Source organism: Melozone crissalis, unplaced genomic scaffold (assembly GCF_028551555.1).
Source record: "Melozone crissalis strain CALT ecotype California unplaced genomic scaffold, PUWL_Pcris_2 ptg000039l_1, whole genome shotgun sequence".
NCBI classification, from domain to species: domain Eukaryota; kingdom Metazoa; phylum Chordata; class Aves; order Passeriformes; family Passerellidae; genus Melozone; species Melozone crissalis.
This window is the reverse complement of record NW_026535817.1, coordinates 5,492,003-5,510,499: the sequence shown is the minus strand read 5'-3', so window position 1 is coordinate 5,510,499 and position 18,497 is coordinate 5,492,003. Positions and strand designations below refer to the sequence as shown.

Below are 18,497 nucleotides of genomic sequence, written 5' to 3'. Positions count from 1 at the left end.
AGCTCTTATCCAAAAGCCCCTTATTATTTTCCTTGCCATGTTTGTTGCACATAGATACTATTTCCTGTTTCAAATTAAACACTGCAGTCCTAAGGGCAGGAGTGTGCTGCAGCCCATTTTATGCTTAGTAGGGATTGGAGAAAATAAAAGCAAGGATTTTTGCCATTTAATCATTCTAGATCTCTTTGAGTCAGTCCAGACTGGCCCATAAGGCATTACCAAACAACCCACCACTGCTGGTGGGACCACAGCAGCTCAGTCCTTGATACACAGCCAAAAATTTGTGATGATGGAGCACTGATTGCTTCTTGTAAGGTCTGTATCTGCCAGCTTTAGCCTTGGATGAAGGGGGCCTCAGGAAAGTTTGTTAGTGTTGTTTTTGTTCTGTGCAGCCACCTGCAGAGTGCCCCACTAGGAGGGGCTAACCTGCACATCAGGGAAATCTGTCCATCCTTCTTCTGAAGGATTGCACCTGGAGCTCCAAGCACAAGGTGGCATTTTGCCCTCTGCTCTGCAGTGCAGGAGATGGGAACCCTTTCCCTGCTCCACACTGAGCTGTCCCAGTCCCTGCAGAGACACACACACACACACTGTACATGTGCACTCACACTGCCTGCTCCTCTCTGATTCCTCTTTCAGCACCTCCCAAGGCTGTGGGAGGGCCACACACTCCTGGGGACTTGGGCAGAGGAAAACCTCCCAGGGAATCCCTGTGTCTGTCAGGGAGGGCTCTGGTGGCTGTAGCAGGCCCAGGTACTCACTTGGGAGAGAGCTGTTCTCAGCCAAAGGCCAATAGAGATGTTGCCCCAAATTTAAGATGGTGAGAGGCAGGGAAGGAAAGAAGGCAGCACAGGGGTAGGTATTGGCACAGCAGGCACCACTCCTTGTTTTCTACTGTGCACCTGCTGGTCACAGGGGCCCTTTGATGCCTGGGTATTGTTCTCTTTGCTCCCTTACAGAACACTCAGGGAGCCCTGCCCTGGTGCTGCTGGAGTGCAGGAACAGCTCTGAGCCTGACTTTGGGAGGGAAGAGGGTGGTTCTGTACATGGAATAAGCTATAGGCAGATCAGAGAGCCAAGGCTGTATGGGGAGAGCATAGCAGTGAATAAAAGGTAGTGGCTGGTGAGGGCAGAGGAGCAGGAGACAGGAGTGAGGCTGTGTGGAGATTCACTGTGAACATGTGCTCAGAATGACAATTCAGCTCAATGGCTTTCAGTGTGTAGTAAGGGTTGCCTTTTTTTTTTTTACTTCTTTCTAGCAGAAATAAAGCCAGGAAAGGGAGTTGTTTTGAGGTCAGAGTCACTGTGCTTGTTTCTTCTGTGCCACTACTGTGGCAAGGTGCTGCCCAGAGGTTATGGTTTCCACAGAGAGGTACTCAGGAAGGAATTTATGATGGAGAAGTGCCCAGTTTAAAGTACATTCTCTGTGAAGACACAGTAGTCTGTAACACTTGAACACTCTGCAATATGACCAGAAACAGTTTGGGCAGCACAGCTAGGCTGGCAAGGCCATTCACATTTGTATTTTTCACACCTCAGAAGCTCCAAATTCAGCATTTGACTCTTGCTCACCATTTCTCTGAAATAAGCTAGAAGAGGGGAAGCTTGAGGGATGTGCAAGACTGAAATTGGTAGAGAATTTACAGAGATCTGTTTGTGCAAATACAGCAGCAGCAGCAGATTAGGGTTTCTGCTGGGAGTTAACACACTGGGGAGAGAATAGAGCGGGGTATGGAGGCTGTCCTGCTCCTGGTGGGGTTTAGGCTGTTCCCAGCAGGGAGTTGTGGCAACATAGGGTGATGCAATCTCCTCCCTTTTGGCACCAACACCCCAAAAATTCACCTCCAGTGGTAGTGCAGGAGGCAGGCATGAGTGGCCTGTTGTTCCTGGAGGGACTGGAATTGTGTTGTGAGGTGCGTTTCATCCAAGCTCAGTGTCAGTGTGTGCTGTTGGCTAAGAGAAAGGGCAATGTTCTCTACTGAGATAGCCAGAAATGGTTTTTTCATTTTTTCCTTGAATGTTCTTATGGTCAGTATTTTAGTTAAAAAAAAAAAAAAAAGTCTTAAACCAGAGTTTAACGTGTGTATATATGGCAGCCACTACGTAAATACAGCATCCCTGCTTTGGCTTTAAAAGTTTGAATTTCAGGTAAGAGCAAGCACTGCTCTGTCCTCTAATATTTAATTTTATTTAGAATTCTGGCAATGAATTGGATTTCTAGACAACTCCAGTTAAACTCTTACCCCAATGAGTTCTGGAAGTGCCTGGAACTGTTTTCCCACCTCGGTGGTGCCAGGTGTTTGCTGGGACAGTTAGGTGGCTGCCCTGCTGCTTGTTGGTCACTTAGAGCAAAGAATTTGGAATTTTCCAGAGCTGAGCCTCCCAGCACTCCTCACGGCTGCCTGCCCCGTCTGTTTCAGAGTGGTGTCCGAGACAAAAGCCGTCACCTTCACGCGGCCCAGGAAATTCATCGTGTCCTCGGGCGCGGAGCCGCCGGAGCTGGGCTACGTGGACATCCGGACCCTGGCAGACAGCGTGTGCCGCTACGACCTCAACGACGTGGACGTGGCATGGCTGCAGCTGGCCAATGAGGAGTTCAAAGAGATGGGTGAGCACTCAGGGATTTGCTGCCTTTTTGTTTCTTTTTGAAGCTGGCAGTCTTAAGGGTAATTTCAGGGGGTACCGGTTGTCGGATTTTTTGGGTTTGGATTGAAGGCGCTTGAGACAGTAATTTGTGTTTGGACTCAGGTGTTTATTATTTCTTACCAATAAAACAGTTTCATTACTGTGAGTTTGGCAGCTTTTCATTAGAAAGCACAAAATGGCCAACAATCTCTTGTTACAAGGTCTTTTATGAATAAGGTATCCAATTAAGAACTGACACCTAGATTATTTTCCTTTTTAACCTGATAACTGATCTTTGGAAGTATGCAACGCAGACTTTTCTGCCCAATGCTACCCAATATGCTGCCCAAACCCATGAAGAAGAAACTTAGGATGACACCCTGTGCCCTCCATCTTGCTTCTATTTACAACATACTAAAAATCCCAAAATTTAAATTTCTCACTAAGTGATACACTTACACTACTCTCTGTAATCTATTTCACACTTTTGTGGATTTTAGTGTGTCTTGAAGTCTAGGAAACTTTCTCCATGAATGAGGGTCAAAGTCAGTGCTCCCCTGGGGGGTCAGGACACTCCAGAGCAGACAGAGAAATATTCCCAGTGCCTTGGGTTTCCACAGGCAGCAGTAGGAAGAAGTAGTAGATGTATGAGGAGGTAGTAATCATGTGAGCAGAGCTGATGTGATTAAGCCCTAAGATAGATGTTGGTAACTCCTGTGTTGTGTCTGCTTAGACCTGGTCAGAATCTGGCCACATGTTTTGGTTTTTTTTTCTCTACTGCTTTCCATCTCACAAAGTTCCCAGTTTGCCATCCTGGTTCTCCAAGGGAGCATCAGAGAGACCACCCTGGTAGTTTTTCCAGGTAGTCCTATTTCATTATTTTAGCTCATGGTGTTCAGTGCAGAGAAGGCTAGACAAGTTGTTTGGCAGCTTTAGAGAATCTGTGCCAGCTGAGTGGCACAAGGAATGGATCAGGGAGGAATTCCTGCACTGGTATATTTTTATATATATTTATGTATATATATATATATGTATATATATACACACACAAGATATACATTGGAGGGAGCTCCCAAGCCTCACTGTGACTGTGTGCTGTAGTTCCAAAACATTGTTTGGCAGAGGGAAAATGCTGTGCCAGGAAGAGTTTGGACATGTTGGTGAACACCTTTGGTTTTTTTTTGGCCCTGTGGCAGTTCCCTGCTTTGGGCTGCCGTTTAGTCAAACATGTTTTACCTGGCTGTAGCCCATTGCTGGCGTGGCTGAAGAACTGGTAAACCACAAAATGACCATTTATAATTCTGTTTCTCATTCTAAACCAACACATGAAAGAAACAGATGATGTCTTGAAAAAAGCCAGGCCTTTTTCCAGATCTCACATCAGCCCTGCTCAGGTTTAGTGTTGGGCTTAGAGGATTTCAGTTTACAATTCCAGAGTTTAGGTTACCTTTCCAGTTATCTTCAGGAGAACAGCAGCAGCAAGTTCCCTTGGCGTTCCTTGGGGGGAAAATATACTTTTAATTGTTTCTTTGGTATCCTTCTATCCAGTCTATCTGTTTTTTTGCCAAAACCAGATCCGGGCTCCTGTAGTGGAGAGTGAGCAGCACAAGAGGGGCAGATTTGTACCTCTGCAGGGAAGCCCCATTCTGCTACACCAGCATAACCTTTAAAAGTACATGCTGCACATGGCACTCTGAACAGCTAGAATTTGTTGGATCTCAGGTTTTGGTGTAGTTTTTTGGGGTTTGTTTGCTATAAATCATTACCCACTCAGTTCTGCTGTATGCAGAGGGAAGGAAATGCTCATGTCAGTACCAGGCAGTGTGTTGGGGGTCTTGAAAGATATACATGGGTGCTTGGTCAGACACTCCACACTGCAGATACTACACATGGGCATTTGAAAAGTGAGCTATTTCCTGATCTGCACCTGGAGCACTTCCTTATGGTGTCCCTGGGGCCGTGAGTTCCCTGTGTTTCCTTTGATCCCTGTAGGAGTGCTTCAGGGTACTGAGAACATGCAGTGGTTGTTGTAAAAGGATGATTGTGAGCATCTGAACAGGAGCTGCAGCTCCTGCTCCCCTTTCTGTAACCCTTGCAAAAGCACAGGCCTGTCACTGTCATATTTTCTGAAAAATCCCTTCACCAGGATTTCTTCTCCTGGGAAGTTGAGAAGCCTGAGAGAAAAATGTAAAAAATAATTATCTGATTTGCTTCTCCTGTGTGTGCTGCTTTGGAATGTGGTTGGAGATTGTTTACCAAGAGGTGCATGTTTGATTGGTTTCATGTGAATTGTTTGTACTTAATGACCAATCACCATCAGCTGTTTCAGACTCTGAGGAGTCAGTCATGAGTTTTATTGTTCATTCTCGTTCAGCCTTCTGTCTGTATCCTTTCTCTTCCTTTAGGATAGTTTAGTACAGCACTAATACAATACAATACAATATAATATAATAATCAGCCTTCATGGCTGAGAGCATGGAATAAGATTCATCTCTTCCCTCATCCTGGGGACCCTAAAAACTCAACACAGGCAGTCAGTCACATCTCCAAGGGTCACTTACAAAGTGAGAGCAGATAGGATTCAGTAGGAAGCTGGTGTAAAACCTGCCATCATCTGCTTTGCTGGTGCAGCAGTTCTGGGTTGCAGGGCAAAATCCTTTCATCAGCAGGATTTTGGATGTTCCCTCTTGCTGCTTTTCACTGCTCAGTTTGGGTAGCCTGGGATGCACTGATCCCTGCTGCAAGGATTTACCTGTCAGCAAGGGAAGCTGGAAGTACTTTTGTGGAGTGTTTGTCTTCTGATCTGGAGGAGCTAGAGAGGGTTTTTATTCTTTGTTTTGTGGGATTTTTTGGCTCAGTTTTTCTCAGGGAAAGCTGAAAGGAGAGTTTTCTTGTTAAAACAGCCATCCTGAGGTTGCCATCTCCTCTTTGTCCTAGTTTCAGCTAGGACAGAGCTAATTTCTTCTCAGTAGCTGTTACCAGGTGATGTGGTTTGGATTTGTAATGAGAATGGTGTTGATAACACACCGATATTTTGGGGTCTGCTCCTATCCTAAGTTAGGGGCTTTTTTTTCCTTGTTCTTTCCTTTTTTCTTTCATGCTTTGTCAGGGAGCGGGTGAGCAAAAGCAACTGGGAGGGAGCACAGCCAGGGCAGGTGACCCAAACTGACCAAAGGGATGTTCTCCATGACAGAAGGTCATGCCCAGGATATAAACTGGGGGAGCTGCTTGAGAAGGGAGGCCTTTCAATTTCCAAACAAATCTGAACTATAAAATACCACAACATAATGGGTCTGTAGCTGTGTGTCATGAATAATTTTCTGATGGATGCTGTTGGAAAAGAGGAAATTTCAGTTTAGATATTGCATTTAGTTATTGTCCCATATTTTGATGTTGCATTTATTACAGTTTTTCACTTTTTAAAACAAATCAATTTATTGTTGTAGGCTCTGATGGAGACCTCAGTTGGGATTGCATCTTGTTGGGGTTGGAACTTGTGATAAACCAACAATTGTTGTTAGAAATTGCAGATTCCCTCCAAGTATCATAGCAGGTTTTCTCATGTATTTTCTCCCCCTGCTCCATAACTTTTGGTTCAAAATACTTCCAAATCTTTCATCAAAGAGTCAACATCGGGGTGGCAGAATTGGAGCAAAAGCTCTGGTGGTTGGATGGTGCTGTCCCAGAAGGAAAAATGAGAACAAAACTAGGACAAAATCAGTCTTGGAAAGTTTGTCTTAGAATTTGAAAGATTTGGACACTCCACTTTTGTTAGTTTAATACAGTTATAAGACAGCTTTGCCATTTTTTAACAGTTTCCCTGGTTTATGCTGGAACAGGCATGATTGTCTGGAACAGGAATGAAACGTGTCTGCGTGGGGATTGGCTGTTCAGAAACAAAGTGGAGCTGCTTGTGGTGATGGTTATCACTCTTCTCTTCAAGTATGTGAACAGCTGCTGTTTTTCAGGGATGCTGGAGCTGGATGAGTGCACCATGGAAAGGGTGATGGAGGAGTTTGAGCAGCGCTGCTACGATAACATGAGCCACGCCATCGAGACGGAGGAAGGGCTGGGCATCGAGTACGACGAGGACGTCGTCTGTGACGTGTGCCAGTCTCCAGATGGAGAGGATGGCAATGAAATGGTGTTCTGTGACAAATGCAATATCTGTGTGCACCAGGTATGGCAGCAGCACGGTGTCAGGTGGTAGCAAACTTTCCTAAAGAAGAGCAATCGATAGGGACGCAGGTGGGGTTTATTCCAGAGAGCTGTGCTAAGGAAGCACTGCTGTGTGTCACCTTTCTGTGGTACTTCAGAAATGTTCTTCATGTAAAATATACAATTTTAGCCTGTTCCCATGGATGCTTCTTACTCTGGCAAGTGCCTTCCCATCAGCCTGTCGTTCTTTCCCAGCTTTAACAAGTTTCTATTGTCATTCAGTGTTTGGAAACATTGCTGGTTGAATATGAGCCAGCAATGTGCCCTGGTGGCCAAGAAGGCCAATGGCATTAGGAATTGTGTGGCCAGCAGGAGCAGGGAGGTCATCCTCCCCCTATACTCAGTGCTGGTGAGGCCACACCTTGAGTGCTGTGTCCAGTTTTGGCCCCTCAGTTTGGGAAGGATGTTGAGATGCTTTAGTACATCCAGAAGAGGCAATGAGGCTGGTTGGGGGCTTGGAACACAAACCCTGTGAGGAACATTTGAAGGAACTGGGGTTGTTTAGCCTGGAGAAGAGGAGGCTTAGAGGTGACCTTATTGCTCTCTACATCTTCCTGAAGGGAGGCTGTACACAGCTGGGGTTGGTCTCTTCCCCCAGGCAGCACTGACAGAACCAGAGGACACAGTCTCAAGCTATGTCAGGGAAGGTATAGGTTGGATATTAGGAAAAAACTCTTCACCAAAATAAAAAGTACTGGAATGCTCTTCCCATGGTGCTAGAATCACCATCTCTGTAAATGTTTAAAAAGCCTGGACATGGCACTTGGTGCTATAGTATAGTTGAAGTATTAGGGCACAGGTTGGACTTGATGATCTTAGAGGTCTCTTCCAACCTCAGCATTCTGTGATAAAGGACTAGACCTGTGTACAAGTGACTATCCCACAAGATACACTGAGCCAAGTTGGTTTTTCAGACCTGTAGGGTTTCTCTGACCACATCAAACCTGCAACTTAAGTGCGTTAAAGCCAATGGTAATTGGGATCGAGGGCTCCGTAAGGATGCGACCTTTTGAAAAACCTGCCCTTAATTATTTACCATCCTGCACTTTTCTCTCTGAGTAAAAATACCTCAGAGAGATGTGTGAAAGCATCGCTGAGGTGTTTGCTGTGCTCTCTTTGCCCCACAGGCGTGCTATGGGATCCTGAAGGTGCCCGAGGGCAGCTGGCTGTGCCGGACGTGCGCGCTGGGCGTGCGGCCCAAGTGCCTGCTGTGCCCCAAGAAGGGCGGCGCCATGAAGCCCACCCGCAGTGGCACCAAGTGGGTGCATGTCAGCTGTGCTCTCTGGATCCCAGAGGTGGGTGCTGCTTGCTTCTTGGAACCCTGAATGCTGAGAATTGCAGACTTTCTCTGCTGAACCCCAAGAGAAAACTGCTTTTGACCCGAGGCCGTGGCGAAGTTTCCAAAATTGAATTGTAAAAGTTGTAGAACTGGGATTACAGGTGTGGAGTTTGAATAGAAGTGTTTAATGTCACAGGGTGGAAAACTGAAGAGTTTAAGGTTTTAGAATATAGTAATATATATAAAGCGAGGTGGAGGTTTGGTCCTTCTTCTTCACCTTCTTCTTCATGGGTTTGTGTAACCCAACCTTTTGGGTGGTTTTGTGTAACTGGACAGAAAAGTCCACATTGCGGACTTCGAGTGGTTAGTGATTAGTTATTGGGTTAAAAGTTAAAATAATTTAGGTGTCATTTCTTAATTGGACAGTTTATCCTTAAAGGCCTTGTAGAGAGAGAGAGATACAGCTGCATTTTTTAGTTTGTTAGAGTGAAGTGCTGTAGAACTCACAGTTTGTGAGACTGTAATATAGATAAAAACTAATAAGCCTCTGAGTCCAAACAGGAAATACTGTCTTGCTCATTTAATCCTGACCCTGGTAAAAAAAGAAGCAAAGACTCCACAGGTGCTGTTCCTGGGATTCTGGGAGCGGAAAAAAACCTCCTTAAAGCATTATTCAGCTTCAAAATGAAGCATAAAAGCTTCTTGGTTAGGTAAAAAGTCTGGCAGGGCATGATGCTTCACCTGTAAAGAAACTAATTAAATCCCCTCTGTTAATCAGAATTAGGCCTTGGAAAATGAGGCCTTTGCTGCTGGCAAAGCTCATTTAACAAGGACACCAGATACCATTTCACTTTGTAAACAGAACATGAAAGGTGAATCAGGAAAGTTTGACTATGAGATTTGACCCACAGGAATTCTGTCAGATTCAAAGTGTTCATCCTGTATGATAATCTTAAATTGGTGGGCTTCACCTTGAAACTGGTTGGTTTGCTCACAAAGTGAGAAACTGATTTTTTTTTTTTTTTAAAGAGTTTTAGATCCTGATTAAACGAGGAATTTGGGACACACTCAGTTGTATATACAGACAAGGAATATGACTTCTCTAATAAAATTGTTTATTTAGTTAACTGTGTCATAGTCACTCCAATTTTTTGACCATTTGTCTCTTAGGTGAGCATCGGAAGCCCTGAAAAAATGGAACCTATCACAAAAGTTTCCCACATTCCCAGCAGTAGGTGGGCACTGGTGTGCAGCCTTTGTAATGAAAAAGTTGGAGCTTCTATACAGGTAATTTGACCACATAAATATCCACATGTGTTTTGTCAGTTTTTAGTAGATAGGAAATGTGTTTTCTCATTGTTACTGTGGACTTCACTGACCTGATCTGCACCAGAGCATTTTACACTGGGCAGTGTTTCTTGTGCATAGTTATTTTGGGTTGTTAGCTGTAAGGCACCTGTAGACCCTTTACAGTGAAAAACCATTCAATAATCCTTTTAAGAAAAATTTAAAAATCTATAGAGAGTGAGAAAACATATTACCAAACCTGCGATTTTTGAAAGAGGAGACACTGGGACAGCAGACAAGATGTTGATCTCCTTTACTTGAGAATAAATGATGAGGGAGTGTAAGGACAGGTGACCCATTTGGGGCAGTGTTGTGCTTGTGTAGGAAAAGACAGTAAAAGGTAGCTCAGCATTCTGGTGATGCTCCTCATCCTCAGAGCACTTCCAGCAGTAAAACAATCCTCAGGAAGCTCCCTGAGACAGAGAGGGATGGTCCTACAGTCTCATAAGGAGGCTGAAGTAGAGCTTTTGCTTCTGGGGCTAGCCTGGTGGTCAGACCAGCATTAGGACACAAAAATGGCTCAAGTCCTACACTGTTTGAAATGAGTTTATCCCCATTTCCCTTTTCTCCTCTGCCCCACATCATTTGATTGAGGCTGCCAGGAAGAGCTGTAAATCAGCAACACAGCAGCAGTTGCAGTGAAACCTATCACAGGCCACTTCCATGTGAGGAATGTATGAAATAGTAAGTGTTAACTAGAGAAAATAAATCTGTCCACAGCATATAAATTTGCAACCATAATCCCTCCTTGCAGGGCCATCCCCTTCCTCTTGGCTGCTGTTAGGTAGCTGAAGCTGTTTTTGTCTGTTCTCCAGGCCGCCTTCTGATATGTGCACAACAGTTAGGAAAAGTGGCAGCTGGAAGTGTGTGTCAGGCTGGTCAGGGAGCAGCTGCAGTAAGCTGGGAAAAGCAAGATTGCTTATTCCCCCAGGTTCAGCAGATTTCCTCCCAGCGAGACAGGCTTTCCTCTCTTCTCCCAACAAAACATGAGCTGCAGTAAGAGCTAATTATGGCTAAAGCACTTCTCTCTACTGCCCAGTGTTCCAGTTGGGATGCTCCTGGCCTGTGTTAGTAGGAGAGGAAAGGGCAAAAGATGCTTTGGTATTTTTAAATTGCTTTTATATGTTGCTTTTATTAAAGACCGCTCATTTGAAACCTGTGAAGTTTAAACCCTGCCATACCTTTATAAGCCGTCTGGCTGCTGAGTCAACCTGAGCAGGAAAACCCAGAGGGGAAAGAGATTTGGCTTCTTTACAAAGCACTGTGCAAACATCCCAGTGCCACTGTGTTGCTCTTTCAGGGTCGGTGGCTTGGGTTAAACATAGTTTTGTTTCCTAGTTAGGAACACTAATGCTCATTTGCACTTCAAATCCTGTTCACCAGAGGTGTGAGTGGGTCCAAACACATATGTATGTGTGTTTGTGTATACATACATATTTATATGTGTTTAAACCTTTCAGCTGGTGGCTGGTGGTATGTATGATAGAATTTTGCAAAAGAAAATGAGATATAATGGAAATGAAGTGCTAAATCAGCTGAACTAGTGCCCATCACTCTATGATGGCTGAATTCACTGAGTAGGAAGAAGAATGACAACATTTGAATTTCCTGTTCTCCTCCTCTCCAAGGTGAAGCGAAGGCTGTGAAATGAAGTAATGGTTGACAGTGATTTAATATTTCACATTATAAAATTGGGATAATGGGGAAAAAATTCCCTTTGGTTGAGGCCTTTTGGATAGCATGGATCCAGGTGCTGGGAAAGACTTTTAATTAAAACTCTCAGACTGGCCTGGAGCCACCACAATGTTTTTTCTTCCCCCTGGTGCTGGCACATTCCAGAGGGGAACACTGTACTTCGGTAACGGTGTGCTGTGCACAAGTGGCTCTGGTGTCACTGGGAATGTTCCTCTTGTGGCTTTTTGTGCATGGAATAGTGTGCTGGGGCTGGAGGGGGGTTAAACACTCCTGTCCCTCTGGGCCACTTGATCCTTGGCTGGCCTGAAGGCACTAAGTCATAACCCCAATTAAAGGGAGCAGGGAAGCACGTGCAGCTAGAAGCAGGGCATGGTGACAAGGTTCTTCCAAAGCAGCTCTGACTTCTCCAACAGTTCTAGGCAGTGTGGCTTCTTAACTTTTATTTTTAATTGGTTAATTGTAATTCATGTTCTCTAGTGTTCAGTGAAGAACTGCAGAACAGCCTTTCACGTCACGTGCGCCTTTGACCGCGGCTTGGAGATGAAGACCATCCTGGCAGAGAACGACGAGGTGAAGTTCAAGTCCTACTGTCCCAAGCACAGCTCCACCAAGAAAGGGGACGCTGAGACTTTGAGTGAAAGCCCAGCTCAGGAGAACAGGAATGGGATTCAGGACACCTCCCTTCCTGCCCACATGGACCCTTTCCACAGCATGGATCAAAACCAGGAGGAGGCCCACAGGGTCAGCCTCCGCAAGCAGAAGCTCCAGCAGCTGGAGGACGAGTTCTACACCTTCGTTGAGTCTTTGGAAGTGGCCAAAGTGCTGCGGCTGCCTGAGGAGCCCGTGGAATTCCTTTACCAGTACTGGAAACTGAAGAGGAAATCCAATTTCAATAAGCCTTTGATTACCCCAAAGAAGGACGAGGAGGACAATCTGGCGAAGCGGGAGCAGGATGTTCTGTTCAGGAGGCTGCAGCTCTTCACGCACCTCCGGCAGGACCTGGAGCGGGTAAGCCCCGGCGCTGCCCGTGCTGGCCACACTTAGCTGAGTTCCCACACTGTGCCCAGCCTGAGTGCAGCTCAGCTCAGAGCTGTGCTGTCAGGCAAGGCCATTAACACTAAATTTCTCCAGAGCACAGCAATTGCCCTTTGCACACAGAGGTCAGTCACGGGGCCAGCGGGTCTTGGCGTGTGGCATTCAATCACCTGCAACTGCATTGTCGTGCTTTTGCTCGTGCCTCTTTACTGATTAACTCTGACTGTACTGCACCCCCAGCTGAAGCCTTTTCAGCCTTTAAGGGCTTTCCATGCTCCTTTCACCCAGTGAAAAGGATGATGAAACTTACCTTGTTTTGCAGTAGATCTGTTTTTCTTTGGCATACCAGAGTAGGATGATCAGTGTAGGTGTGGGAGGTAACTGATGTTTGATTTATTTAGGTCTTGAACGTTTGAAGAACAGTTCAATAAGATCAGATTGGTGTTTCAATAAGTACATCTGATCCTGGATTCCTTTCTTTTTGGGGTAATTTAGGAGCTCTTAGAGCCAGAAAGAACACTGAAATTAGTTTTTCACGTCCCTGCAGCACGTGGCTCATGTGGGCCATGGACTAAAGCTGGCTCAGGAGGTCCTACCTCAGTAACCTGTAGGTGAACCAGAGCCTCTCTTTCATAATACTGTCTAATCTTTAAATCAGGACAGCAGGTTCTCATGGATGTACTGCATCCTTTGTAAGGGATCTTGATGCCTAATTACTCTTACAATGAATTGCTGTAGTTTTTGATTTTTCTCCTAGTTTCAACTCCAGCCCAAGGACCTTCTGTAGCTGTTCAGATGGCCCAGATCCTAGCTGTTACCTGGGATCTTTTGTTCCTGCTCCCTGTGCTCAGGCTTTCTTGTCATCTTCTCTTTGATCAGCTAAATAATTAGAGTTTGTAACTATGTTCTCTGGATCTTAAATTATTGTGTGTGAATCCTTTAATTTCTAAATGTGATGTTAAAACAGGATACGTGATTTTAGTAATATCTTAATGTTTTATTACTCTGTTCCCACTGATTGTTCAAGATGATTTGGATTTTAAAAAAGGGACCTTTACAAAAACAAACACACTTGTTACATTTCTCCAGTTCAGGCCACAGGGTTGTAATTCATAGGGCACCACCTTGCACCACTGAGAGAGGAGCCTTAGAATCATCCACCTGTGCTTCTCAGTCATTCCCTCACCTGGGAAGTATTAAATACTGAGTACATTCTAGGATTTCCAACATTTCCCTAGTTTTCATGTGTGTGTGACTCAGGTGTTTGTAGATGTTTCTTCTGTGCTGTGGTTCTCCAAATCTGATGGGATAATCTGTCAATTAAATTGCCTGTCAATTCAACAGATAATTTGTCAGTTAAACAGACTCGTTCTCTAAGAATTGTGTTGAAGGCAGTTAAATTTAAATTGTTTAAATTCAAATGGTTTAAATTTTAATTGTACACCATTTATTTAAAAGGTGTGTAGTACTCCAGCTGAATTAATTCAAAACACAGGTAGGGCAATATCCTGGGAATACAATTCCTGTAAAACCCACGCCCTTGCTGTCTTCCAGGTGCGTAACCTCACTTACATGGTGACACGGAGAGAAAAAATCAAGAGATCTGTTTGCAAAGTTCAGGAACAGATATTCAACAGCTACACAAAGCAGTTGGAACAAGAAAGAGTTTCAGGTATGCCTCAGTGTTCCCTTCCTTGTGTCAGAGCACAGGGACAAGGTTTGCTTACAGGCTGTGAAGGACAAGCAGGGCCTCATTTGTTCTCATTTCATTCCTCAGAAAGATGAATACCTTCAAAATTCCTGCAGTGGCCAGATTATCCTTGAACTATTGAGTAACTAATAAACCATATTTGAGATAGCATCAGGGAGATCCACTTGCTGGTTGCTTTTTGCCTCTGTCTCTGAGGACAGAGGAGTGTTAGGACTTGTGTTTGCTACAAGTGTAATTAGGTGCAGGTACAGGAAGATAAAACCATGACATAGCCACAGAGCTGTGACCTAAAAGTACAGGACAGGCAGCCAAATACCCATTTCTGATGTGAGCACGTCCGGCATGAGGAGCAGAGTTAAAGCAGGTACACTTCAAACTGGTGTTTATCTCCACAGCTGTGGGATTGCTTGACTTGAACTTATTTTGCTTCCATGCAGGTGTGCCTTCCTCCTTCTCCTCCATGGAAAGCACGGTGCTGTTCAACAGCCCGTCACTGGGCCCCGACGCGCCCAAGATCGAGGATCTGAAGTGGCATTCTGCGTTCTTCAGGAAGCAGATGGGCACTTCTCTGGCCCACTCCTTGAAGAAACCCCACAAGAGGGACAGGGTAAGAGACAGGTCTGGGAATGACAGCAAATCCCTGCTGGCACAGCCCAGCCCTAGGGAAGGAGGTGCAGCTCCGGGCAGCTTTTTCGGTTTTGACAAGCCCTTGGGCGAGACGCGGGTCGGGTCAGCGCAGCAGAAGAACGGCGTGGTTCTAGCGGAGCACAGGAAGAGAAGGGACAACCGCCCACAGTGCGAGGGGGCCAAGGCAGAGCTGAAGGAAAAGACTCCTAAACACAACCACAAACCCCTGAGACCCACGGAACTCTCTCAGAGGCAACTGGAAAACAAAAGGGCTGTCAACCACTCGGGTGGGAGGTCAGCGGCGCCTGGCACTCGGAGGGATATAGTGCCTAAATGTAACGGGGGTCTGGTCAAAGTGAACTCCAATCAGACAGTAGTTAAAGTGCCTACCGCGCCCACGAGCCCGGGGAAAAACTGGGGCGGATTCCGAATTCCAAAGAAGGGGGAGAGGCAGCAGCAGGGGGAGAGCCTGGAGGAGGCCTGCCGCCAGAACTCGGGCTACCCCTACCTGGGCAGCGTGGGCAGAGTTGCAGCCAAGGAGAGGACAAAGAGCAAGTTAAAGCCTGACAGCGAGAACGATGGCTACGTCCCCGACGCCGAAATGAGCGACTCGGAGCCCGAAGTGGCTGAGAAGAAGTGCAGGCAGCAGAGGCTCAGCCCCAGCAGCAGCATGGGCAGGAGGACGGACATCATTCACAGGAGCATCCTGGCCACCTGACTGCACACAGGGGTGGGGTCGCCAGAGTCACACTGCCTGCAAGCCAGCTCCACCTTACCTATCGGTGGGAGAGAGGAGCATTCTTAGAGCTACAGACTGACAGAATGGAAGCCCATTTCTTCTGAGTTGTATAAGTATGTTTACATGCACTTAAAGCTGTTTTAAGCTCTTTGATTTTGTTTTGGTTTTTTGTTTTGTTTTTTTTTCGTCTCTCTGCCCCATCCACACCCCCTCACCCTTCCCATTTCTGTGAGAAGGTTGAATCTCCCTTATTTGCAACTTTCTTGAGTAAGCAGAAGAGTGACATTGCTACTACAACAGGAGTTGGGATGCACACAACTCACAAAAATCTTTTACAAGGGGCTGGGGGAGGGCAGGAGGAATCAGGCTGCATTCATCCCTTCTAGCTAAAAGGCACTGAAAATTTTACTCCCTCCCCCTGACTTCTGGAAAAGCACAAGCTCTTAATTTAACTCGTGTGTATTGAATGGAAGATGGTTGTTAGACCATCCTGCACTGCACTGGTGAGTCCCATGACAAATGCTCCCCATCCCTGGGCAGGGGCTGCTCTCTCTCCTCTCTTTGCAGAATGTGTTCTCTTGTGTTCAGTTGGGGCACAGGTGGCACCTCAAACCCCTCCCTGTGCTCCAGAGTTTACATGTCAATGATGGCCAGGCACAGCCAGATGTTGCACTGGAGGAGGAAGAGGAGGAGGAAGGGACAGGGCAGGGCTTGAGAGATGGGGACTGACACAAAGGATGTTCCCAAATGGCTCAGTTCTGAGCAAGGGGCAGGTTTGGGGGTTCCAGCACTCCATGGAATAACCTGTCACCCATGGTCAGGCACCTGCCTTAGGGAGTGTGATGACAATTCCTGACAGAAGTTTTCTATGGCACTAGGCAGGAGGATTTCCCAAAGGCCACCACAGATGCACTAATGATATGTACTGGGAGAGTCAGGCTTATGACACTAAAAGGTTGCTTTAAATGGACACAAATATATATTTTTAAATAGAATAAAACTCAAAGGCAATACATTGTGATTAGCTCTTTACAGTCAAGCAAAGAAAAAACTATTTCATTCTATGATGGATTAGATTTGATGGAAAAGGGAACTTGTATTCTGACTGTGTACTTTTTTAATAATTGCAAGTGGCAATAATGAGTAAGCTGTGAGCAATAACATGAACAGGTTGTGAGGATACTGTTGTTTTGTACTGAGTGCACACGCTGCAGTGGAGCATTAAGAGCCTGTCCGTTCTGGAATTTTTCATAGATGTAGGAGAGGTATGTACTGGTGAAAAAGCAGCAGCAGCAGCAATGTGTTAAAGACAGGCGTAAAGAACCTCCTTCTCCTCCCCTTTCCCACTCCCAGCCTGCTGTTATGGCATCCACTCACCATGGAATGCCTGACCCTTGCCTCCCCAGGAGGGAGCACTGACAACACAGAATTCCTCTGCCATAGGAATGAGGATTCAGTCAGAAAGTAAAAAAGGCTTAACACCCTATCTTGCTATGCAAGTTAATGTTATCAATTAAATATTTCACCAGAATACATCCCTCTTTTAAAACTCTGAAGTCTTAACCTTTTGAGGAAGGGGAATTTTATGTAAGATAATACACTTTCAAAATCCTGTTGCTGGTCCCAAGTCCCAAGAATAAAGGCATGATTTACAGAGGTGAAAGTCAGGCAGGGCACTGGTGACTGAGGTTACATAGCCACTCTTGGCATGTCTTCAAAGTATAAACAGCAGACAGACAAAAGGTAAAAGCCAGTAAGTTCTACTCAACATCCAGCAACATTCTCCAGACAGGCACTGGTATTTTCTGTAAGAAAGAAGCTCATGACCACACAGGAATTGTCAAGCCATAGATGGAATAGCCTAAATTTGGATTCTGAGTAAACCTTTAACCTCACCCCCTTGGACAGAGGTACCTTGTTAATTTGCACTATATGATGATACTTGTGTTGTGCAGAGTGAATGCCTTAGCTGCTGTGTCCCCTGGCACTGAGGGCAGGAAGCTTTGGGAGGTTTCCAGTGGAGCTGACCCCAAACCAAAAAGGCTGTGGTACGAGCAGCTCTGTAGGTTCCTTTTGTCCCTGTGCTTAGCCCTCAGCAGGAGGTGCTGCAGGTACTGCAGTGACAAACCCACCCCCGTGTTTTACTGGGATTTGCTGGATTTCTGTTTCCAAGTGTGACCTTTCCTTGTGCTGACTGACCAAGAGATCTTTGATATGATCCGTGTGTTCTGTCCAACCGTAGGCTAGCTGAACGTCTGTAGAGTTGCCTGGAATGCCATTTGTTAGGTTATAAACTCACACAGATCTAAATGAAGGGTTCATGTTGTGTACAAATCTTGATTTCAGAAGTTTGACACAATTGTGATGACATTTGTAAAACTTGTACAGATTTTTCACTATGTGCCTAGCTTTGGTGTCCATTCAGCTGAAATTAATTAAAAAAAAAAAAGGTGCATGAAGAGAAACAGAAATAAAAAAATATATGTAGAGATGACTATTTTATATTACATGGCCCAATCCTGTATTTATTTTCTCCCTTTTTTGAAGTATTTCTAAAGACCTAGTTGAAACAGCTGTATTTTTTGTTAAAATATTCCGTAGAATTGTGCCTTTTGTCTGTATGTGAATAAATGCTGTACATTTTTGCAGTATCCTTGCCAGCAGTGGTTTAGACCTCCCTGTATTTGTATTTGGGTTCTTACAAAAACACTTCACTGCAATGGTCTGAACAGCTTTCATGGGTTAGCACAGGTATCACCATGCACATTGCAGCTGCAAGATTTTGTAAATTTTTAAGGTTTTAAAGGTTTTTTTGTTACTGACAGTTGTGCCCATCCCATCAGCAGCACACGGAGTGTTTTTCCCCTTGGCATCCTCACAGAGATGCTGCTTACCTCAAATCATTTACATTTGTAGACAGAGGATGTCCTTGCACAGTCCATGATCTCTGTACTTGTTCCACTGGAAAAGGAACCTGAGCTTTGAACCTGTGGATCTGTGGGATAATCAGGCTGAAAGTTCATTCACACTCTGAACTGGCTGGGCTCATGCATTACTGAGGGAACATTTTCTTGTACAGCAGGATTTCCAGATGAGGATTGCTTTAAATTCCAGGTGCAGAAACACGGAATGGACTTAGTGCCAAGCAAGAAAAGGCTGTGAAAGGACACCCTGAGCAATCCATCTTGAAAAAAACAGATCTCCCAATTTAGGAGCAGCTT

At 45.3% G+C, this 18,497-nt stretch overlaps 1 protein-coding gene across 3 annotated transcripts in view; it reads left to right on the top strand.

Moving 5' to 3' along the window:
- JADE1 (jade family PHD finger 1) overlaps positions 1-18,497 on the top strand; it is a 45,558-nt gene extending 27,061 nt beyond the window's left edge. For all 3 annotated transcript variants that reach the window (XM_054283799.1, XM_054283798.1, XM_054283797.1), the window contains exons 5-11: positions 2,421-2,608; positions 6,594-6,805; positions 7,971-8,138; positions 9,293-9,409; positions 11,642-12,172; positions 13,754-13,871; positions 14,348-18,497. In XM_054283799.1, coding sequence (XP_054139774.1) covers positions 2,421-2,608; positions 6,594-6,805; positions 7,971-8,138; positions 9,293-9,409; positions 11,642-12,172; positions 13,754-13,871; positions 14,348-15,255 — 2,242 coding nt within the window. In that variant the 3' untranslated portion in view covers positions 15,256-18,497. The remainder of the gene's footprint in view (positions 1-2,420; positions 2,609-6,593; positions 6,806-7,970; positions 8,139-9,292; positions 9,410-11,641; positions 12,173-13,753; positions 13,872-14,347) is intronic.